At 41.1% G+C, this 24,542-nt stretch overlaps 3 protein-coding genes across 7 annotated transcripts in view; 2 read left to right on the plus strand and 1 right to left on the minus strand.

Moving 5' to 3' along the window:
• The window catches only part of SGTB (small glutamine rich tetratricopeptide repeat co-chaperone beta), a 45,277-nt gene extending 25,081 nt beyond the window's left edge, over positions 1-20,196 (minus strand). Inside the window, exons 1-4 of the mRNA XM_072750060.1 lie at positions 19,787-20,196; positions 18,484-18,607; positions 9,640-9,743; positions 5,225-5,294 (exon numbers count right to left, since the gene is read on the minus strand). Coding sequence (XP_072606161.1) covers positions 5,225-5,294; positions 9,640-9,743; positions 18,484-18,583 — 274 coding nt within the window. The 5' untranslated portion in view covers positions 18,584-18,607; positions 19,787-20,196. The remainder of the gene's footprint in view (positions 1-5,224; positions 5,295-9,639; positions 9,744-18,483; positions 18,608-19,786) is intronic.
• Positions 20,197-20,426: 230 nt separating this feature from the next.
• The window catches only part of NLN (neurolysin), a 104,437-nt gene continuing 100,321 nt past the window's right edge, over positions 20,427-24,542 (plus strand). The window contains exons 1-2 of one of the 5 annotated variants that reach the window (XM_072750049.1): positions 20,510-20,610; positions 21,581-21,651. Coding sequence is in view for 2 of the 5 variants with exons in the window: in XM_026019526.2 (XP_025875311.1) it covers positions 20,570-20,610 (41 nt within the window). In the remaining 3 variants the exon portion in view is untranslated. Of the gene's footprint in view, positions 20,611-21,580; positions 21,652-24,542 lie in introns of all 5 variants that reach the window. The other 4 variants (XM_026019526.2, XM_072750051.1, XM_072750048.1 and 1 more) reach the window with 4 other exon arrangements.
• The window catches only part of ERBIN (erbb2 interacting protein), a 220,639-nt gene continuing 216,597 nt past the window's right edge, over positions 20,501-24,542 (plus strand). The window contains exon 1 of the mRNA XM_072750030.1: positions 20,501-20,518. The gene's annotated coding sequence lies outside the window, so the exon portion shown is untranslated. The remainder of the gene's footprint in view (positions 20,519-24,542) is intronic.

The raw sequence follows: 24,542 nt of genomic DNA on the forward strand, positions 1-24,542 counted from the left end.
CTTCACAATCAACATCTCAGTCTGGACCCCCCCTTTAACTACTTCCCCGTCAAAACATATACCTGCTGAATAGCCAAGCCCTCAGAACTCTGCTGTGTAAGCTGATACGATTAATCATGTTAATATGTTATTGGCAGATAATATTTTTATGTCCTATCACTTCCAGAGAGAGATTTTTTTTTAAGATTTTATTTATTTATTCATGAAAGATAGAGAGAGAGAAGCAGAGACACACAGGCAGAGGGAGAAGCAGGCTCCATGCAGGAAGCCTGATGTGGGACTCGATCCCGGGGCTCCAGGATCACGCCCTGGGCCAAAGGCTGGCACTCAACCACTGAGTCACCCAGGGATCCCCCAGAGAGAGATTTTTAAAAGGAGATTGTAGGACATTAGTTTCTAGAAAGACAGAATTTCAGATACCAGGGCAGGCCACAGGGTACTAATTTTCAAGAAGGTGATCTACAGATACATCTGGAAATAATTTAACTAGGATAACAACTAGTCAGCAAAATAAGGGATTTCCTTTGGCTATCTTCTGTATTCCATGAAATGGAAAAAAGTGTCCTGCTCATTGATTAGAACCACTGTTCAAAATATAAAATTTAAAACACTGGGGTTAAGAGGAAGGATTTACATCACAAAAGGCTGTATTATTCCTTCCAACTTTCTCTAAACCAGAAGCTCTCCTATTAGCTTGGTCTTTCAATAGATCATTAGCTACTGAAGAAGGAGGAAAGTACTTTGCAAGGACCAGGAAGATTAAAGGAAACGCAGGTAGACAAAAGCATCTAAAATCAGGCAAAGTGCAACGACTGGGAGGCTCAGCTCAGTCTGTTAAATCTGATTCTTAATTTTGGCTCAGGTTGTGATCTCAGGGTTGTGAGATTGAGATCCAGACCCTCCATCAGGCTCCATGTGGAGCTTGTTTAAAATTCTCTTTCTGCCCCTCTCCACCATTCTCCCACTCTCTAATTAATTAATTAATTAATTTTTAAAAATCACACAAAACGTTACTGCAAATTAAGAGTCAGAAATGAACAGAGTGACCACGACAGGCACCTGAGAGGCTCAGTTGGTTAGATATATCCAACTCTGGATTTCCACTCAGATGATCTCAGGGTGGTGGGATGGAGCTTTGCTTAGGATTCTCTCTCCCCACCCTTCTGCTCACCCATGTGCATATACTTTCTCTCTCTAAACAAAACAAAACAAAACAGTGACCACTAATAGGTACATGGTCTCTTTTTTAGATGATAAAAATGTTCTGTAATTATGGTAATGGTTGTACAATTCTGTGAATATACTATAAAACCAATGAGGGGATCCCTGGGTGGCGCAGCGGTTTAGCGCCTGCCTTTGGCCCAGGGCGCAATCCTGGAGACCCGGGATCGAATCCCACGTCGGGCTCCCGGTGCATGGAGCCTGCTTCTCCCTCTGCCTGTGTCTCTGCCTCTCTTTCTCTCTGTGTGTGACTATCACAAATAAATAAAAAAAATTAAAAATGAATTTGTACATTTTAAAGGCGTAAATTGCATGGTATGCAAATTATAGCTCAAATGAAGCTGAGGATTTTTGTTCTTTTTAAGATTTTTTATTTATTTTAGAGAGAGCACCAGTGGGGGAAGGGACAGAGGTAGAAGGAAAAAGAATCTCAAGCAGACTCTCCACTGAGCGTGGAGCCCAAGGCAGGGTTCGATCCCAAGACCCTGAGATCATGACATGAGCCCAAAAACCAAGAGTATGATCCTCAACCAATTGCACCACCCAAGTATCCCTCAATAAAGCTACATTTTTAAAATTAAAAAAAATAATAATTTAGATCCTCACCCCCCAAAAGTAATGACTATAAAACCTCTAAGGAAGCTAAGACGATTACACAGTTTTTTATGACAGAGCAAGATATTAACTACATAGGTCTGGTACTTATATAGGTTTGCTTCCCCTGTGTAAAAGATTTAATTTTCTGGGTTATGTGGAATCTTTTTGCTCTTGGGTCTTTTCATCTTGGGGTTCTTGGGGGAGCCCTCTGGCTCCATCATAGACCCCAAAACTTAAAACCAGAAATAGACATGACCACTTAACTCATGCTCTAACTAAAATCCACTGTGCTTATTTCTTACCACACTTTCTTGAGGCAATGATGAAGGTGTTGTGCAGTGACCACCACATTCCAACCACCAGGCCAGAAATGCACTGATAGTAAGGGAAAGACTAGGGGACCACACCCCACAGGTCCCCTTCCCTGCCCGTGATCACGTGCCAAAAACACACTGATCCACAGCCATAATCACGCACTCCCTGCCTGCTGCTCTCTTGCACATACCCCGCTGACCCTCTCCCTGTAAAACTCCAGGTGTCCACCTCGCAGGCACAGAGGTGGGTTGTTGAGACTGGAGCTGCCACTCCCTCGGCTGCCAGTACCTGACATAAATTTCTCCTTTTTCTTTCCCAAACCCTCTTCTCTTGAATTATTGGCTATTCCTGCAAGAGTTTATCTGAGTTTGATCATAACAGTGTTGGCAAACTCAGCCAGTAGCTAGCTGTGCTTGATTGTCCAGCCCCCTTGATATTCTGAAGGACAGAGTAGCTGGGCTCACATGTTCCTTTCCTGAATCAGCAGTTGTGACGGATTGTGCAGCAATACAGTATGATTGTTGTTATTATTATTATTATTTTAAAATCTATTGTATGTCTCCCTGTAAACCACCCCATCAAATATCTACATTCTCTATGTATATATACGTTTATATATATTAACAATAAGCCTAAAGTCACAAAATATCTAACATACAAAAAAAAATATCTAACATACAAACATTCAGAACACGAATGAAGAAATGTATTATAGCACTTATGCTTACATGGTAGTCTCCTATGAAATTGTCTCCTTTAATTATCAAGATAACCTATAAGATATGCCTATACTTTTGTGATGTGTCAGAAAATGACAGAAATGAAACCATTTTGGTTTTGTCTGGTCTTACTGCAGCTCTTCAGAAACAAAACACATAAAAATATTTGAAAGCAGCTTTTCAGGAAGGGACCAGCTGGCTAGAAGCCTTGATTGACACAGATAAGTGGAACACACAGCCTGGAATAACCTTATGCTTGACAATCTACAATGGACATTAGTTTTCACAGGAATAGCAAATCCTGTGTAAAAACAATTGCTGGGGTGCCTGGGTGGCTCAGTTGGTTAAGCATCCAACTCTTGATTTCAGTTCAGGTCACAATCTCAAGGTTGTAAGACTGAGCTGAGCCCCTTGTGGGACTCTGCATTGGGTATGGAGCCTGCTTGATATTCTCTCCCTCTCCTTCTTCCCTTCCCACCTCCTCCCAGCTCACATTCTGTCTCTAAAATAAATAAAATAAAATAAATAAATAAAATAAAATAAAATAAAACAGTTGCTTTAACTTTGTGTGTTACATGTCTTAAATGTGACAGGTCTTAGTGAAAACAAAGAATAAAAGCTTTCAGTTAACAGCAAAAGCAGGAGGAGTTCAGTTACCCAGGCTGGAACAATAAATAACTCTCTGCATTACCTCCTAATCCTCATCTTACCAGCATTGAGCATATCATAGCAAACCGTGTGGGGATCACAATCTCCCGCAGAGGGAATAAACGTGAGGGACAAAAATAAAATTTCAATTTGCCATCTATTCAATATTATCCTCAGTGACTTCATATACTACAAATCTCTGAGCAAGGCAGAAAACATCAGGTTAAATTGTTCCAATTAGAAACTAAATATATGGAAAATGCATTTCTATTTGGATAATATAAATTCAAATTCTTTGGAGAGTACTCTTGATTCAAAGACAACGAGGATCTGGTTGTCATTTTTTTTAAAAAAAAGATTTTATTTATTTGAGGGAGCACGAGTCGGGGGGAGGGGGAAGGAGAGGGAAAAGAAGAGTCCCCACTGAGCAGGGCTCAATCCCGGGACTCTGGGATCATGACCTGAGCTGAAGGCAGATGCTTAACCAACTGAGCCACTCGGGCACCCCTAGTTGTTGCTGAATTTGCATGTAATTTATGAAAGTTGTCATTCTGAAGTTTTAAGGCCCTGTCAGAGTATCACTTCTTAGAGGAAAAAAGAAATTGAACATTGAAAGCAGTATTTGTTGGAAATACAGAACTCTATGATGTAATCCTATGACAACAATCACATAACAGTAAAAATGCAGACAAAGATATTAAGAGTTTACTTAGGATTATAAAATTATCTGTCTAGGTAAGTAAATCATGGTCTTACAGTACCATGGAACACTATGGGGTCATTAAAAACAATGATATAGGTGTATATTTATAAATTTAATAGAGAAGGATAAGGCCCAAGGAGTAGGAAAAGCATACTTCCTCCATATCTACCTTTTTAGACACCATTTTTTTTTTTTTAACTAAACTACCTTCTTCAGTGCAAGTAAAAGCCCAGGAAAATGGTTCTGAACCAAGTTAGGATAGCTTCTTAACATGCAATATTCCCTAATAACTCTCGGCCTAAAGGACAAGGAATGTCCTGGCTCTCATTCACTGCTAATATCAAAACCCTGCCCTCCAATTTCTCAGTACAAATCTTGCTTGCCAAACTTGACATAGGGAACCTGCTTCTCCCTCTGCCACAACTGCTGATTCTCCCTTCTCCCTCTGAGGCTTCTCTGTCTATGCCTCTCTCTCTGTGTTTCTCATGAATAAACAAATAAATAAATCTTAAAAAAAAACAAACAAACAAAGAATGCTTTAAAAGCCACTATTAGAAGATGTAATAATGCAGTAATTAAATGTGCTGGGTAATACTTAAGTCAACTGCCATATACACATGGTAACAAATTTCAAAGAATTGAAAATACTAAATCTATATGAGAGTTAAAATAATACTGAAAATTATTTTCATCTTCTTTAAGCATAAAAAAGAATTTGGGATCCTAGAGTACACTTAGCAAATTCAGTTATAAGTAATCACCCCTTAGGATATTTGTTTTCCAAGTTTTATTCACAACAGATCTGCTTTTCTTGAAGCAAGGCATAACTATATTGCTAACAAGCCATACTATGTTTCTAGGCTTCCTACCTATCACATTTATTTCTGTTTCACAAATACCATGTTGGTTTTGCAACAATCCAGCCTTGGCAGTGTAAACGAGAATCTTAATTGACAAAGTCATTTTCTCCAGAGTTTCAGAAAGTTTTACAAAATAAGTAATTTTTCTATGGAATACTCACCTTCATCTTTTAATTGGTCAGCTTTTCCCACATCTTCAGGCACTGAGTTGGAAAGAGGCATTATGTCATTCTGAAATTAAATAAAAATCAATGTATTTCCATTTAGCCACATAAAAAAGGAGTCATCCCACAGAACTATAATAATGAATAACTTGTATTACCGTAACTCTTCTGTAATTACATATGATGAAATTTAACTGTAAATAAGATGGTTAGAAAGAAATAGGGGAAAAGTCCTCTCACATACTTTATTTTTTTTCACATACTTCTTATTAGGAAAATGAATATGTAGAATTTCTCTAGAAGATAATCTGAATCAAAATTTTTTACTTGCTTTTCCTAGATCAAAACATCCAACTTCATGCACAACAAACATAAATAATCAGTATATTTAAAATAGTAGAAGCATAAAATAAATGTATATTATATATGGGTAATGGAGATAAATTGAGTAGTTTACATTCATGCTATAAGTTTATTATGTATTTTATTGACAAATATATTTTTAGTGAATGGAAATGCTTCACTGTTTTAAATGAACATGCTGCTGAAAATATATTCATCATATTAAAAAATAAAACAGGATATTTTGTTATTCAAATTATACATTAGCTATAGTTGGGAAGCTTTGTTTTTCTCAAATTCCTAATAAATTCTATTAAATTCTGGTTAAATATTCCTATGCAAAGAATAGGAATAGGAATATACTCAAGAGATTGTTTATATTAGTGAAAATCTTGAAATATGTTAATATCTGAAGAGATACCCTACTAAGTCAAATTCACAGCTGACAAAAAGAAGCATTAATAATATGATCCTATTATTCAAATATTTGCGCGCGCACACACACACACAGATGCGCACACAGGCTAAAAAATAAAGACAAGAAAGGTCTAGCACAAAAGGTTAACCGTAATATTTGGAGATCAAATTTTCAGTTTCTTCTTTAAATCTCTCCATGTTGATCAATTTTTTAAAACAATGGATATATATTAATATCATCATAAAATAAAAAATAATGTACATTTTCTGTTTTCAGTACATACTATCATCCTCAAACCTCCTTTGCATTCTTAAGGTACAAACCAAAGGTGTATGCAGAAGTATCTCAAGTAGCCCTGGAAACACAATGCACATCTCCAGTTTTGAAAGAGCTTTTAAAAACTGTGCTTTTACACTTGACTCTGAAGTTCATGAATACGTCTACAGTTTTTTTGTCTACAGTTTTCAAGAAAACATAATTTGTAGCTAATATACCTATGTACTACATTTAGAATATATCCACCATGTTATTTGTCTTGACTAAAGTTTTAAGAAACTTGGTAATTCTAACACTGGAAATATACTTTGCTAATTACACACAAATATTCTCAAGTATGAAACCATTCATCAAGCATATGAGTTGTTCTTATTTTTTGTAATCCTTCTCTACTAATCAGTTTTTCTAGACAAAGTATTAGAATAACAAAGTATAAAATCAAAATGGGAATACTGGTAACTAGAGGTCACTACTTAAAACTGACTACAGTCTCTGAGGATAGACATGTAGTTCAAGGACACATGACACTGCCCTGCGGTACTTGCTGTCAGGGTTCCTTCTATTTCGCCTGGGCAGTTAATGCATGGGGGAAAAAGTGACTTTTTGAGTCAGAAAAGTGGCATATTGAAAAATGACCTCTAATCCATTCTGTCTTTTAAATCCTCCTGAATTAATTTAATGAGATTGCCACAGTTGTACAACTTTGAAAACTAATTCTCATATTCACTGAATACATTTAAGCAGCCTATAATGTGGGGATGATTGTCACCTACTTTACATAAAAGGAATGAATCCATTTGGGATATAAACTGGGAGGAAAAACACAAGAACAGTATCCTAAAACTAAAACAACCAACATAACAACCAAGGTCACTTGGTGGGACAAATAATTTCTTTTTTTCTGAAGTTTTTATTTTAATTCCAGTTATTTAACTTCAGTATTATATTTGTTTCAGGTATACGACACAGTAATTCAATACTTCCATACAACACCTGGCGCTCATCACAAGCACACTCCTTAATCCCCATCACCTGTTTCACCCACCACATCACCCTCCTTCCCTCTGGTAACCATCCCTTTGTTCTCTATAGTGAGGAGTCTGTTTCTGGGTTTGTATCTCTCTTTTTTTTTTTTTCCCTTTGCTTGTTTGTGTGCCTCTTAGATTCCACATATAAGTGAAATCATCTGGCATTTATCTTTCCCCTGAATGACTTATTTCACTTAGCATAATACCCTCCACTTCCAACTATGTTGTTACAAACGGCAAGATTTCTTTCCTTTTTATGGTTGAATAGAGACAAATAATTTATTTAATTATAAGTCTTGATACTGATTCAGGCAAGTTTTGGACTCTCTGGGTTACTCTGCTAACAAACACACATGTGATGAAATTGCTGCTGTTAAAATGGAGTAACAGAGGACTGACACCACAAATAACACTATGCAGATACACAATGGAGCCAGTTCCAAGAAATTATATCTTAAAAATAGTAAGTAAAAAAATTTTATGATTAAATACAATCAGAGGAAAATAGTAAGAGAGAAAGAAAAGAGTCCTATTTTTTTAAAAAGACTTTATTTATTTATTCATGAGAGACACAAAGAGAGGCAGAGACACAGACAGAGGGAGAAGTAGGCTCCCTGCAGGGAGCCTGATGTGGGACTCGATCTCAGGACCCCGGGATCATGCCCTGAGCCAAAGGCAGATGCTCAACCACTGAGCCACTCAGGCATCCCAAAACAGAGCCCTATTTAAACAGAGTGCAAGAGTCAACTTGACCTTCCTGGGAGGCAAAAAAGAGTTCTGATCTCTAGTATGAGGTCAACAATGACAGACACTAAGGAGTGAGCAAATCCAAGTGTTGCCTGAAGCACAGGACTCTTGGGAATCTATGAGTTAAATAAAGTCAACTTCAACCAGGGGCATATCCAGCCACTGAAATGGAGTTCCCTAAGGAGGCCAGAAGCCCAGCAATCAAAAAAACCACAGCAACCAAAGAGAAGAACCGGGGAATCCTGTGATGGGGAGCACACAGACATGTCACTATCTCCTTACAGCTTTATCACTGAATCAGAATTGATCTGTCTGATAACTGCATTATTCTTTTTTCCAAGTATAGAGACAACAGTATACTGCCAAATTGCCGTCTTCATTGCAACTCTCAGAACCTCTTCCAACAAGTTCTACAGTCAATGTGGTAGTCTCAGCAACATCCCTGCCAGTATGAAGAAAATACCACATGCCTCAGCCTCTCGCCTGAGTTCCTCAATCCATATTGAAGCTCTAATACAGAACCAGAATAACAAAAGGACTTCATGAGGCACCAAAATGAAATGACAAAACACATCAGAGGTCATTCCAGGGCCCTAAACTCAGTAACCTTAAAATTTTTCAGACAGGTTAAGGGGAGCCTGGGTGGCTCTGTCAGTTAAGTGTCAGACTCTTGATTTTGGCTCAGGTCATGATCTCAGGGTTGTGAGATTGAGCCCCCATCAGGCTCCACAGGAGGTATGGAGCCTGCTTACATTCTCTCTCCTCCTCTCCTTCTACCCCTCCCTGCTTCCTGTTTATGCTGTTTCTCAGAAAAAGCAAGCAAGCAAGCAAACTGTCTTTAAAAACATTTTTTTCAGACAAATTTATGTTCCATATTCCCTGAAAAGGCCAGAAACCCAAGATCATTATTGTAAACAGTTCTCAAGAGCACAGATCAGAAATTGGATGTTTGGCATTACTTTTGCACAATGACCTTGAACCTTCCCTGTTTTAAAGAGCCCTATCAATGGCCCAATTTAAATATGCTTCAAATGATGATTCAATTCCTGATGAATGTATTTCTACACAGTTGCTTCATAAACAGGAAAATTTTTTTAACTTGTATTCCATGTTTTATTCCATGTCAGAAATCTAAAAAATGCTCAGGTATTAGAAAGGACTTAAAAAGCAACTAAGACATATCATTAAATATAAAAGAAAGTAAGGGCAGCCCAGGTGGCTCAGCAGATTAGCACAGCCTTAAGCCCAGGGCATGATCCTGGAGCCCCGGGGTCGGGCTCCTGCATGGAGGCTGTTTCTCCCTCTGCCTGTGTCTCTGCCTCCCTGTGTCTCTCACGAATAAATAAAATCTTTAAAATACATAAATGAATGAATGAATGAATGAATGAATGAAGGTGAGAGGATGCTCATAACTACTAATATGAAAATCTAAAGCACATTAAAAGTTATATTTTAGGTCCCAAATCATCTCCATGTGGACTATCGACATTATGCTCAAGAAGGAGGTTATTTATGTAAAGGCCTAGCCCCTCAGATGTTAACAACGTAATATCGTAGTCATACTTAAATCAGATACTAATGAGAAAACAGTGACAGCTTACCTTACAGAAGGAATTGGTGAACATTTCTGTCAGAGGCTGTGAAACTGCTAGATGGGTATCTTCTGGGCTGATTTTAAAAACTGTCTCCAAGCACTGAATTGCAACTTGAAATAAATTTGAATAGTGAAAAAAAAATTAGCAACCTAAAATAAGGAACGACCTTTTATTTTTGGTAGAAATCTGCACTCTGTGCAATCTGTGGTAATTCAGTATTTATGATCACAGAACATAAGGAAAAACTAAATGGTTCAGCTACATAGAGATTTCTGTTTATAGACCAGCTGCTGAGGGAAGACAACTTGATTTTTTATTCCTTACTTAAAGAAAAAAGTTACCTAGAATATAATTTCTCAATATATCCATTACATCATATTCTTATTGAAGCAAGTCATCAACAACTGATTCCTCTCTACCAATATCTAATTAGCCACCAATGTTCTAAAGGCTTGAATAAAAGGAACCAAAAAAATCTTTTTTTTCAATTCTGAGAAACAGACTCTCAACCTGACCAAAAATAGTAACAGACACAATTTCTGGCTCATGGGAGGCACTAAATATCAATCCTGGTATATTTACTTAGGTGAAGATAGGTTGGCTTTAAAAAAATTCATTCATTGCCTGCAAATTTACCCCAAGCACCTACATATGTGCAAGGTCCTGTTCTAAGGTGGTAGAAATACAACAGTTAATTTAAAGACAAAAATCTTTAATGCCTCATTATCCATGTGATGAAGCTTATGTTAAGAGAAGGAGGCAGACAAACCCAAAAATACACAGCATGTTAAACGGGGCTGCATTCAGTGTATGGCAAGATAACCGGCCAGAGGATGGACAAGGTGGAAAGACATGGTGGGAGATGAAGCGAGAGAGCAAGTCGCTGCTGTTGGATGACAAGGCGCCTCATGTCACACTATGGGCAAATGGAGAGCCATTAAAGAATTCAGTGAAGGAGAAGAACATACCTGGATTTGTGTTTAGAACCAGAAGTGTGGTAGGAATGCTGAGAATGGATTAGACAGGGAATAAGATACAGGCCTCATCCGCACAGAGACAGACATCCAACCGCATGGAATACAGTATAGTAAGTTCAATGACAGAAACACACACCAGCTACATGACAGAGTGGAGGAAACCACCACTCTGACCACGGAGAGTTCCTACTTAAATGATCTAAACAAACAATGGGCTCAAACCAGGGCAATTATGGGAAAGAAAGATAGCCTGTCGTTTCTACAAGTACTCCTGGACAGGAATGGATGCGGATTCCCGTCCTCAGGATGCTCTCCTTTGAGGAGGAATTCTCTCCTGGCTCCACAAGATGAGAATGTAGCCAAGTGTCCAGTGTACTCCCAGACAGTGTGCAGCAGGTTCACTTCCATTTGCGTATGACTTTATTTGTATTCAATATACCGACACTAAAAACTAAACAAAAATGCTTCACCCATTTCTCTCACCCTACTCTCTACCTCTGACCACCAATTTCTTCTCTGTACCCACGTGCTTGGTTTGTTCATTTATTAGCTTCTATATATAAGAGAGCTATATATAGAGAGCTATATATATAGAGCTATATAAGAGAGATCCTTCAGTGGTCCTGAGAAAAATACCTCTGCCATAAAAGAAATACTATTACTTTCACTAACCAGCAAACAATTCTCCTTAGAAAAGGGACTGAATAAGCAACTAAGTTACCAATTGCAAGAATAAGTCAGAGGATCTTTTACATAGAATATAATCTACTATTTACCCATTCCTCATTCTCTCAATTTCTATTCTTCTTTTTTTTTTTTTAAGACTTTACGTATTTATTTGACAGGGAGAGAGGATAAGCAGGGGGAGCGGCAGGCAGAGGGAGGGGGGGGAAGCAGGTGCCCAGTTGATCAGGGAGCCCGATGTGGGGCTCGACCCCAGGACCCTGGGATCATGACCTGAGCCGAAGGCAGATGCCTAACCAACTGAGCCACCCAGGTGCCCCTTTCAATGTCTATTCTTGCCAAGCACTTGTTCTGGCACTTCAGTCATACCAGCACTATAAACGTTGGGCCACAAGAAAATAGACTCCCACTGCCATGAAGACAGTCAATGCAAACAACAACAATAGTAATAATGGCAAATGTATGTGTGTGTTTATATGTATATACTTATTCTGATCAGTATCTTCCCTTCCTGATCAGACTGGTCACTGCCTTTACTGTGCCATGTCGCTGGTACAGGTTTCTATTATTGAACTTATCATACTATATTCCACGCATTTAAATGTCTCCCACATTAGACTGCCTCTGAGGATAAAGACTGCATCTTACTCATCTATGACTTTAGCAGATCTGGCAAATAATAGGTGTTCAATAAATTTAATCTACGTCTTCATTTACAATGGAAGTCATAGTTTAATTACAGAAAAAAAATAACAATAAACCCTTTGAAGAAAAGCACTCTTCTCCACCAAAACATTAATGCACAACCATGGGAAAGAGGGATAGTACACAACCAAGTCCTTAACCAAAACCCAGAGTATGTAACTTTACTGCGCAACACGGACAGGTGAACAGTCCATGTGGTAACTGAGGGATTTTTATGCCCTATCCTGTTGGAGCAATTCAGTCCATCTCCCTTATTTCCTCTGCCATTCACCTTAAAACACAGACCTGGTACATATTAGATGGAATTAAATATCATTAAAGGAGGTGGCTGTTTTGTTTTAAACACAATTATTTGGTGTGTGTTTTTTCAATCCACTTTACTGAAGTATGGTTGACATATAAAAAGCTGTTCATAGTTAATGTCTATAACTCCATGAGTTTGGAGATAAGCATACACCCATGAAATCATCTCCACCGTCAATGCCAGAGACATACTCATCACCTCCCAAAGCTTCCTCTCACTACCTTTATTATCATGTGTACGTGTGTAGTAAGAACACTTTAACCTAAGGTCTACCTTCTTACCCAACTTTAAGTATATAACATAATTAATGATAGGCACTGGGCAGACCAGTCAGTCCCCAGAACTTAATTCCTTTGACCATCACCTCCCTATTTGCTCTTTCCTAGCTGCTGGCAACCATCATTCTGTGAGTTTGACTATTTTAGATTCCCTACACAAGTAAACAGAATTGTCTGATAAGTAAACCCAGTAGCCAAAATGTTGATAGCCTTGATGATAATAGTGTGGGTGAGAGATTGAGGCAAAAACCTACCTGGAATGGGTCCAAGAAAGAATAGAAGGAGAGGAATTAGAAAAGAGCAGTATAGATAGCTCTTTCAAAGAGTTTTCCAGCAAAAGAAACAGGCAAAAAGAGTAGGCAGTAAGTGGCAAGGTGGGTAGCATGACAAGAACTCAGGACTATTTCGTTATCGTTTTTCATCCAACCAAAAAAAAAAAAAAAAATCAAATAACTTAGTTACAATAATTTCTCTTACTTTTACCTCAAGATTCTCGTTTATAAAACAAATTCGAGCCTTCTTTCAGGAATAAGTAATACAAATTCCTCACTCAGGAATAAGTCCTACAAATATAAACAAGTACACTATATAATTCTTGTTCCCCTTTAACCACAAATAATAACAGTGCATTTGGTACTAATGAGGAGCAGGGCAAGTGAAGACTTCTATTCAACACTATGATATCCCATGTATCACTTTATTCAAAAGCTTCCATATGCCAGGTACCTGTCATCACTGATTCTGATCCCCTTGACAAATCTATCAGATGAAGAGTCAGAGGCTTCACCTAACAGCCTTAGAAATTAAGCTACAGATCAACTAAGTGATATGCCCACGATCACTTGACTCAATTCATCAACCCGATTCAACAAATATTTATTGAGCACCTACTACGTGTCAGGCACTTTTCTACATGCTTTAGATAAATCAGTGACTAAAACAGAAAAGACCCCTGACTTCTTGGGGGTAGGGGTGGAGAGGTAGGCTATAAGCAGTAAAGAGTACAGCAGGGCAAAGAGATGCAAGTATGGAGAGTAGAGCAGGGAAGCAGGCTGCAGATATGAGTGCCCAGCATAGGTCTCATTCAGAAAAGAGATTTGAAAAGACTCAAAGAAGATGGGGGTATTACTATTATATGGAGAAATAACAATCTATGCAGAAAAAAAACTACAGCCAAAGCCCTTAGGAAAGAGGATACAGTGTATTCAGAGTTAGGAAGCTAATTTGGTTATAGCCAAATGAGAAAGGGGAAGTGTCTGTGAACAACACATCGCTGAAGTCCAAATTATATAAATCCTTTAAACAATGACTAAGTAACATGAGGAGTCACGGCAAGATTTTGAGTGGAATAATGATAGAATCTGACATACTCTGTTTTATTTTTTTGTTAATTTTTTCAAAGATTTTATTTTTAAGTAATCTCTATAACCCGATGTGGGGCTCAAACTTAAAACCCCAAGATCAAGAGTTGCATGTTCCACTGACTGAGGCAGCTAGGCACCCCTGACACACTCTGTTTGAAAAGGTCACTGGTGGCTGTGTTGGGAATATTCAACAAAGCTGCAAGAACAGAAGCAGACAGACCTGTAAGAGGCTACTACATTAAAACAGAGGAGAAATACTTAATTCTACCCAGGGGTGACATCGGTGAAGGTGGGAGGACATGGTAAGACTCTAGATATATATGTTGAAGGCACAGCCAACAGGATTTAATCATTTAATGATTAAATGCAAAGTCTGAGAGAAAGAGAAGAGTCCAGAATGAAGTCCAAGTTTTGGGCCTATGCAAGTGAAAAGATAGAGTTGCCATCAACTGAGATAGGGAACAGATTTTGGGTGGGAGGATCAGGAGTTCAGTCTTGGAAATGTTCAGTTTGAGATGCCTATTAGACATAGAAGTGGAGATACCTAGTAGGCAGTTGGATATAAAAATCTGCAGTTTGGAAGGAAGGTCTTGGCTGAAGGCCAAGAAACTGAATGATACCATCAAAAAAGTAAGTACAGATAATGAAAAGAAGATCAAGCACTGGACCCGGGGCACTCCAAGTCAGAGAAAAGAAGAAAAGGTAGTAAAGGAGACAGAAGGAACAGGCCATGAGAGAAGAAGAAAACTAAGAGTGTGAGGAGGTATCCTGGAAGCCAAGTAAATCAAGTATAGAGCAGTGGCAGGAGGGGAGGGGGGTGAGGTGGAGGGAAGCTGGGGGAAAGACGAGGGAGATTATCAACATTATCAATGGCAGCTAATAAGACAGATGGAGACTGAGAACTGACCACTTAACTAAATCACCAGAAATCCTTGATGACCTTAATGAGAATAGTACAAGTGGAAAGAGACTGAGGCAAAAGCCTAACTGGAATAGAGGGTTTAAGAAGGAATAGAAGAGGAACTTTAAAAAAACAAGTACACACAATTCTTTCAAAGAGTTTTCCAGCAAAAGGGGAAGACAATAGAAGAAGGCAGAAGTTTAGAAGCAGGGAGTAATACAGCAAGAGTAATAAGCGGTTGTTTTTGCTTTTTTTTTTTTTTTTTTTAAGAAGGGAAATATAATGAAAAATCTATCCTGGGAAATATAATGAAACATCTATCCTGATAAAAATAATCCAGTACAGAGTGAAAACTTGCTGATGTAAGAGAAGAAGGGTAGAGTAACTAGAATGACATCCCAGAATAGGCGAGACAGGATGGAATGAGATCCAGTGTGCCAGCAGAGAGGTTTCATTTAGAAAAGTAGATGGATAGTTCATCTACAGTATCTTAGTCTATTTGTGCCATTCTAACAAAACATCATAGTCGAGGTGACTTCTAAAGAAAAGAAATTTATTTCTCATAGTTCTCGAGGCTGGAAAGTTCAATATTAAGGCACCAGCAAATTTAGTGTCTAGTGATAACCTGCTTTCTGGTTCAGAGATGGTGCCTCTTCGCTGCGTCCTTACATGGTAGAAGGAGCAAAGGAACTCTCTGGGGTCTCTCATAAGAGCACTAATCCCAATCATGAAGGCCCCACCTCCTAATATTACACTGGACATTAGGTTTCAACATATGAATTTTGAGAAAACATAAATATTTAGTCTATGCCATATGGTAACAGGCAGGCAGGCAGAGTGTTGGTGGGGGGTGTAGATGTTGGTGTGTGGATAGATGGGGCAGGGGAAGTCTGTGGAAGTTATTTTCTTATTACTTTAATTTTCTTGGTAGAGTAGGAAGCACGGTCATCAATTAAAAGTGAGTACAGGAGAAGAGGTTTGAGGGTTTGAGGAGACACCAGAAAGTGCTAAAGTAGTGGCCTAGGAAAGCAAAAGTATGAATGAACTTGGAAGAGATAGTGTGATTGCCAGGCAGCGTTAAAGGTCCACCTGAGGCTCATGGTCATGAATTCAAAGTGGGACCATTCAACAAAGTTTTATGTTTTGCTCCGTTTATACGTAGTCACATGGATATGAGCACAGAGTTGGTAGAAAGCTGAATTTACATGAGGCTGGGTTTTGCAAGAAAGGGAGAGATATACAGGGGTATATCTCTAATACATATAATATAATAATATATAATATTATATATGATATATATAATATATAATATAATAATGAATCATGGAATCTAAGAAAGGTAAGAAGAGGGGTGTAAAAGGTATGGGATCAACAGACTGGGGGTATTCATAGGGTCAAAGAATAGTTGGGGTAGGGATTCTAGAGGGAGTGACCTGGAAAGACAGGCAGTACTGGTCAGGAAGTGAAATGTCTACAATAGACATTATGGAGAGAATGCAATTTTAGTAAGGATAAGGTCCAGGGAAGAGTTTCTCACCCTTGGCACTACTGACATTTTGGATTTTGTTCTTGGGGGCCGTCCTGTGTATTATAGTATGTTTAGCAGAATCCATGGCCTCTACCCACTAGGTGCCAGTAATACCAGCCCCTTAGTAGTGACAATAAAAAAAAAAAATATCTCCAGACATTGCAAAATCACCCTACGTTGAGAACCACTAGTCTAGGGTATGACCATGCAGCTGAGTGGTTGAGATCACTGGAGGACAGAAGGTCAAGGAACAGAGTGCTGAAAAAAATGAAAGAAACATCTATGAGGTCATTGAAACTGCCAAGAATAAGATAGAGTAGTACTCGAGAGAGTGACAGGGAGCAGAAGCCACATGAAACAGATGTCAGTAGATGACAACAATGAGGAGTGGGTGACATAATATGATGCAAAAGCTCAAAGCTGATAAGACTGTAAGACCTTACTGCTATGGGAAGGCTGGTACTAGAACTTAGGCTCCTTTTCCAGGGCTTTTTTAAATGTCTAGAAGGTGGGCAGACTTCCCCCACATGATTTCATACTCAATTAAATTAGACTCACAGAGTCAAAAATAGGGGTCGGTCAAAAACAATTGGCACCATTTCTGACTTCCATATATAACAAACAGCTGAAGGCACATATTTTTGGCTGAAGACCATCCTAAAAATAGGACATAACATCTTGATTTTTTAAAAAACTCAATTTTCTTTCTGGCCTTTAGAAGTATTATACTGTGTTTGATTGGAGAAGAAACATCTTTTATTAAATGACTGCATTTGTCTGTCTGCTACTGAGCAACCATAACCAATATTTTCTTTAGATTTATCTTCACGTTGTCTAACCACCAAGGAAGACAAAAAGAACCTTAATATGAAATGAACCGATTGCAATGTTCTCCAACTGTGTGTCACCTGCTCCTCTCACTGCCACCTGGAAAGACAGCGTCTCACCAGATTGCAAGCAGATTTAGAGCAAATGCCCAGTTTTCATCCCTACCTCTTAAAAGCATATTCACAATGGAAGTGCTTATTGAAATTAATAGATGTATCCCCTTCATAGGAGAAACAGCCTCTAGATGGCAAAATCAAATTGTATTATAATTCATTAAATTCTCCTAAGTGTACTATCTCATTGCAATAATTAAGTCTTCAGGGCACAAAGAAGCTACGCTCATTGAACCTCCCCAAGCCCATCTACAGCATTGTATCCTGTTATGCTTATACTGGATTTAAATATTATAATGCATAAACGTGAAGCAGAAAAGATGGTGTTCAAAGAAACACGTGATGCTGTCATCCAAGTCCAGATCAATTTAACAGATTACTAAATCTAATATTTAAAGCTCACGCAGAACACCAGTGAAATCCTCCCATTTTCAAATCCCGGAATAGAAAGTTGTCATAGCTTAATTGTGATGTAATTATTACACTTTACATAGTGCTTTTATGATGACTAAGGTATTTTCATATATTGATTCTAAACGGGATGCTTTTCTATTAGGAAGAGACAAGACGTTCAGAGTAAAAGCCGGGATTTCAATCTCAGCTTTGCCACATTATGTCGTTGTTGTTACGTTACTTAATCTATCTGGTTTCATTCATTATCTGTTAAATGAGGATAATACTAACTTAACAGTTACTGTTAACTGTTAAGAAAAAAAAATCCCTATGATTTTGTATGATCAGCATAGTTCTGACACCTTACAGTTGTTCAATAAATGAATGATTGTCCTCTTATTCTGTCGTTAATGAAAACAAGCCTTGGAAAATGGAAACACAATCTTTCTTCTTGAATTGTCAATAAAATATTTTGATTTTGTTATAATAGATCATAAAGTGGGCAGCCTGGGTGGCTCAGGGGTTTAGCCCCTGCTGCCTTCAGCCCAGGACGTGATCCTGGAGACCCAGGATCGAGTCCCACGTCGGGCTCCCTGCATGGAGCCTGCTTCTCCCTCTGCCTGTGTCTCTACCTCTCTCTCTGTGTCTCTCATGAATAAATAAATATAATCTTTAATAAATAAAAAAATATAATAGATCATAAAGTCAGGCTTACAGCTATTGTAGTCTTGGCTTATTATTATAACACAAATGGACATAAAGAGCAGGTGCCTACCTTCCAAACTTTCTTGTTCATCTGAAGTATAAGCATCCATCTGACTTTGTTCCCGCAAGAAACGAATAACTGCATAAACTAAGTGCTTGATAGATGACATTTTAAAAGCTTAAACACTTTTTCCCTGATAAAAGAAAGGAAAACACTGCTTCAAGAATCAGCCAGGAAAGGTTATAAATAACAAGGTCATAAATCACATCAGGAGTAAGAAAAGAAAAAAAAAAAAGAAAAAAGAAAAACCCTGTATTACCTTCGTTCTTCTTTTTAAAGAGTCAGGAGGACAAAAATACTTAACGAAATACATATTCTCACCTACACCCAGCAGTGTTAGATTATGTCAGAACTTGCCAAAGTAAAATTTTTCTCAAAACATGTAGAACACAAGCTTAGGCTCTCACTGTCCCTGCTACCCTAACAGTCTGCATAGTACAAATAGAGATCAGGACGGGGGGGGGGGGGGGGGGGGGGGGGGGAGGGTCGTCTAGCTACAGATGCAGAAATCCCCCAAAGGCCTCAGGACTCAGTGGAGGGAGATTTTCATACTGCTGACTCAGAAGATGATCGACAACGAGCATCTTCCTCTGTTTCATGAGATTCTTCTTTTTTGTTTTTAAATGTAGGTATAAATTTACCCTGCACCAACTTTTGCAGGCTTAGACTGTCACGGGAGGAGGAAACGTATTTAATAATGAGAAGGTGTTCAACCACCGAGTGTCATTCTTAATAAAAAACGGCATTTCTGTTGGATGGAGACCTGAGGTCGTGGCCTGGGTCGGAGGATGCTACACGCCGAGCGGCGCTCTCCGCGGCAGCCGAGCTCCCGGGGACGAGCTGCAAGCTCCGGGGCAGGTTCATTCACTCGGATACTACCGCCTCCGAGCTGTGGCGCAGGGCCAGGCGGCACCGGCGGCTCATTTGCACTCAATCGCATCATCCATCTGCTCTCCGGGCTCCCTAAGCCACAGCCAGGGTGTGGTACCCGCCGCCAGCGTGTTTATTATTTCTGCGCTTATTTCCAAGGCGAGCGCAGTCTCCAGGCCACCGGGCTGCAAGCACTAAAAATAAGGCCCCAGCACAGAAGGTGAAAACCGCACGGCGGGGGCCGGGGGCCGGGGGCCGGGGGGCGGGGGACGAGCCCCCTCCCGCAGGCCTCTCCCCGGCCTCCTCCCCGGGCACAGCGAGCTCCGGCTCCCTCCCTCCAGGCCCCTGGCCCGCGGAGGCCCAGGCGGGTGCGGCGGGGCGGTGCAGGCCCCGGGGGGGGGGGGGGGGGGGGGGACGCCCAGCCCAGCCCGCAGCCCCTTACCAGGCGAGGACGCGAGACGGTGGCAGCGGGCCCCGGGGGGCGTCCGGAGGCAGTTCGCGCGCCCCCTGGTCCTCCGGCTTCAGCTCGGCTCCCGAGCGCAGCACGGCCCGCGGTCGCGCAAACTTCCCCGGCTCCGAGGCCGCCGCCGCCGCCGCCAACCCCTCGGCCCCTCGCCGGGCTGCGCGCTCCGCCCGCGGCCCCCGGCTCTCGCCCGAACCGGCCCCGGGGCGGTGCCAGGCGCACGGGGCGGGGCCAGGGTGGGCGGGGCCTGCGCTGGAGGGGCGGGGCCTGAATGGGGGCGGGGTCGGAGGGGCGGGGCACGGGGCTCGGGGCGGGGCCGACGAGGGCGCCGGCGTGGGGCTGCCGCATGTGAGAGGGCGCGGACCCGACCGCCGCCGCCGCCTGCCTCGCGGGGCCGCCGCCTCTCGGCTCCCCGGCGCCCCGCCTCCCCGACCCGCACCGGAGGACGACGCGCCCCCGCCGCCGCCGCCCCTCACGCCCCCGGCGGCGCGCTCCGCTCGGGGCCCCGGGCTCTCGCGGGAACTGGCCCCGGGGCGGTGCCAGGCGCGCGGGGCGGGGCCTGAGTGGGCGGGGCGCTATGCCGAAGTGGGCGGGGCGCGGGGCGGGGCCGAAGTGGGCGCCGGCGTGGGGCTGCCGCACGTGGGAGGGCGCGGACCCGGCCGCCGCCGCCGCCTGCCTCCCTGGGCCGCCTCCCGGCTGCCCGGCGCCCCGCCTCCCGCCTCCCCGCCGCCGCCGCCGCCGCCGCCGCCTCTCGGCCGTCCCATGATCGCCCGGTGCCTTCCGGCTGTGCGAGGCCTCCACAGGTACCTCCCGCGCGCGGGCTCGCGCAGACCGCGGGGCCGGGCGTGGTGCTCGGCCTCCCCGGGGCGCGCCGGTCGCACGTCCCCGTGGACCCTCCGTCCCCGCGGCCCGCGCCCTACCCTGAGCGACACCTGGCGCGGGCCCTCGGGGCCACCTTGCCCCCTCCGCTCCCTCGGGAGGGCATCCGTTCCCCTTTGTTTGGGGCTGCGGCTGCACACAGGCCGGCCCGGAATGAACGCGGAAGGAGGGTGCGGAGGAGAAAGTCATTTGGCTCCCGCCCCGCCCCCGCGCCCCGCGGCGACCCGCAGACCTCCCCTTGAACGTGCGCGCCGCTGTGGGCTGGGGAACAGCGCCTCCAGTTCGCCCCCGCGCGTCACTAGCCCACAGCTCGTTGACCGCGGTCTGCGTGCCGCCGCTCTGCTTTCGCTGCTCATCTCCGTCCGTGCTTCCTAATTTCCTTTTTATTTACCTCTTCCCCCATACAAACATTCGGCCTCTCGCCGGGGCAAATTGACTTGGCCCAAAATGGAGGAAATTATCGGTTGGACGCGGTTTGGGGCAGCCTCAGCTGCTGTTTTGGGTTGCTTCCTAGCTCCCAAGCCGCACCTCTCTGCAAAAGACCAGTAGCAAGATGGTGAGAGAATTAAATTCTTTGCACGGATGCACTAGATGGAGTGGTTTTCAGGAAACAATGCCTCTCCCACCCCCCATCCCCAGTCCAGCCTTAAACTGTAAATCCTAACGTAGATCCAATAGAAGAAAGGAAATGTGTATTTCTTGCTAGATACTTTACAAAACTACTTTGGAAAAGGCCCAGCATTTAAGCTTTTTGAGTTTTCTATTGTGTAAGGCCACTCATCTGTGTGGAGCTTTGCGTTGTTCGGTCCTTAGGGTATGGTGCATCCAAAAGATAGTAGTAATCATAAAGAATTAATGTGATGATTTTTATCATATTTCACATTGTCCTTTTAGTCTGCAGGCTGCGAGTGATACGGCTTCCAGTTGCAGCTAAAGGTCCAAATGAAGATACTCCCATAACGCAGGTGTGAGAAGAGAATAAATTCTGTATAAGACAGTGGTTCTCATAAAAAAAAAAAAAAAAAAAAAAAAAGACAGTGGTTCTCAAACTTTTTAGTCTCAGGACCCCTTTACCTTGCAGAAATTACCGGGGACCTAAAAGCTGTTTATGTCGGTTATAACTATCCATATTTATCAGATTAGAAATGAAAACTAAGGGATGTTTAAAGTATTTATCAGGGGTTTTTTTAAGTGATAAATTCATTACCTGCACAAATAACATTTTTTCATGAAAAATAACCTTTCCAAAACGCCTCCAAAAAAATCAGTAAGAAAGTGACCTTGTAGTTTGGGTTTTTCTTTTTCCTTAATTTTTTTATGATTGTAAAATATACAAAATATAACACTTGGCCATTTCAAGTGCACAATTTTTTTTTTAAGATTTTATTTATTCATGAAAGGCACAGAGAGAGAGAGAGAGAGAGAGAGGGGCAGAGACACAGGCAGAGGGAGAAGCAGGCTCCATGCAGGGAGCCGATGCGGGACTCAATCCCGGGACTCCAGGATCACGCCCTGGGCCGAAGGCAGGTGCAAAACCACTGAGCCACCCAGGGATCCCCTCAAGTGCACAATTTTTCAGTGCACAATTCAGTGACATTAAGAATATTCACATTGTTGCACAACTATTACCATTATCCATCTCTAGATCTTTTTCATCATCCCAAAGTGAAACACTCTAGTCATTAAACAGTAACTAAGTTCTTTGCAATTCATGGCAACCACTACTCCTTCTATTTTTATGATATTGACTACTTTAGGTACCTCCTACAAGGGGAATCATATAGTATTCTTTTGTGACTGGCTTATTTGAGTTAGCATGTTTTGTTTTGTTTTTTTTTGTTTTTTGTTTTGTTTTGTTTTTGTTTTTTATGATAGTTACAGAGAGAGAGAGAGAGAGGCAGAGACACAGGCAGAGGGAGAAGCAGGCTTCATGCACCGGGAGCCTGACGTGGGATTCGATCCCGGGTCTCCCGGATCGCGCCCTGGGCCAAAGGCAGGCGCCAAACCGCTGCGCCACCCAGGGATCCCGAGTTAGCATGTTTTTAAGGTTCATCCACATTATAACTTAGGTCAGAATATCCTTTTTATGGCTGAATAATATTCCACTGTATCAAAATACCACATATTTATTCACCTGTCCATGGTCATTTGGCTTGTTTCCATCTTTTGGCTATTTTGAATAATCCTGCTGTGATCATGGGATGTGCACATATATATTTGAGTCTCTCCTTTCAGTTCTTTAGCATGTATACTTAGAATTAGTGGGCCCCTATGGTAATTTTGTATTTAATTTTTTTGAAGAACCGCTATGTTTCCCACAGCACCTGTACCATTTTATATTCCTATCAGTAGTGAACAGGAGTTCCATCTTCTTCACCAACATTTGATTTCTGTTTTTGTTTTTTATAACAACCATCATAGGAGTGGCCTTGTTTTACATTTGTGTAAAACAGATGTGTGACTTAATAGAAAATAGCTGGATTCTTACATCTCCTTCTGCGTTTTATATGTTACACTGTTTTGCTTTAAGAAGAGGAAGAAAACCCCACCTCTCACTCATGTACTCACTCAAATAGGAGTACTTAACAGCTTAAAAATAATCATGGATATGCTTGGATATCATATCAAAGTTTCACAGGTAATAGTTTTTTTTAAGGGTAGTTGCAGTGCCGGATATGAAATTATCAATGTACTTTTCTTATTCTGTTACATTAAAATCCATGTGTCTAGCTTAGATTTTTTTTTCTAGCTTAGATTTTATTTTTTTATTTTTTTTTTTTTTCTAGCTTAGATTTTAAATGGATATTTTACCCATGCATGATTTTCTAATGTCAAACATTGGTTACTTGGAAAATAGCAGTACACTGTGTTATACAGATCTTCCTAATGTTGACATGTTACATTATTCAGTATCAAATCCTATTCATTAATATGATCATCCATCCTATCATAAATGTCATGAAGTATTAGGAAGCTGGCAAGCTCGTGGTGGCAGGTACAATTTTTCAAAATTCATTTTTCATTTGAAAGCTGAAGTTTTATCCTTGATAACAAATAGTATCAGTTCCTTGAAATGACAGGCTCACTTTATTTCATTTCTGGGAGAATTTGTGCTGAATACTTTAGTCTGATCAACCATAGTTTGTTACTCATCTTTTCAAGTACAAATAGTGTTCCATGAGAAAAGCACCAATTTCAGCTCACAATTTAATCACACAAGTGCTTTTGGGTTGGGCAGCCAAATCTTCTGGACAGCCTTGTGCTCAAGTATAAAAGTATAAAGCAGAAGTGCTTTTATGCGTACTTTGCCCCACATATCCATTCAGTGATTGAGATTTAATAAAATTAATTATTTTACTATTTCATGAAGGGGAAATTGACATTTTTAGCATGAGTGAGTGGCGAAGAATATGACGACTGCTAAGACCGTTGAGTGCCTTGACATGTTGTAAGGAGACAACAATTTCATCTACCATCGCTTCTTACCATCAGTACAAATGTCGACCAAGTGAAAAAAGTAAACATCATAGTATTATCAGGAAGTACATTTAACCTCATAGATGACTTGAAATGGTCTGAAGGACCCCTCTGCATATTCTCACCCCTAAGATTACAGAACACATTTGAGAACCACTGATAGTGTTCCTCATATTCTTTGTTTATACGTGGAAGAAAATAAATATATAAAAAGCTTTGCAATTATCTTGTTAGAAGCTGGTAATCAATTATATCAACTATTTTGTTACTTAACAGCATAATATTACAGTTAATATATACAGCAGTAGTCACTAATTTATGGCACTTGTGAGTGACTTAATCACAGAATCTTTGTTTCAAATTGTGTCCTCCAAAAAAC

Source organism: Vulpes vulpes, chromosome 2 (genome assembly GCF_048418805.1).
Source record: "Vulpes vulpes isolate BD-2025 chromosome 2, VulVul3, whole genome shotgun sequence".
Lineage (NCBI taxonomy): Eukaryota > Metazoa > Chordata > Mammalia > Carnivora > Canidae > Vulpes > Vulpes vulpes.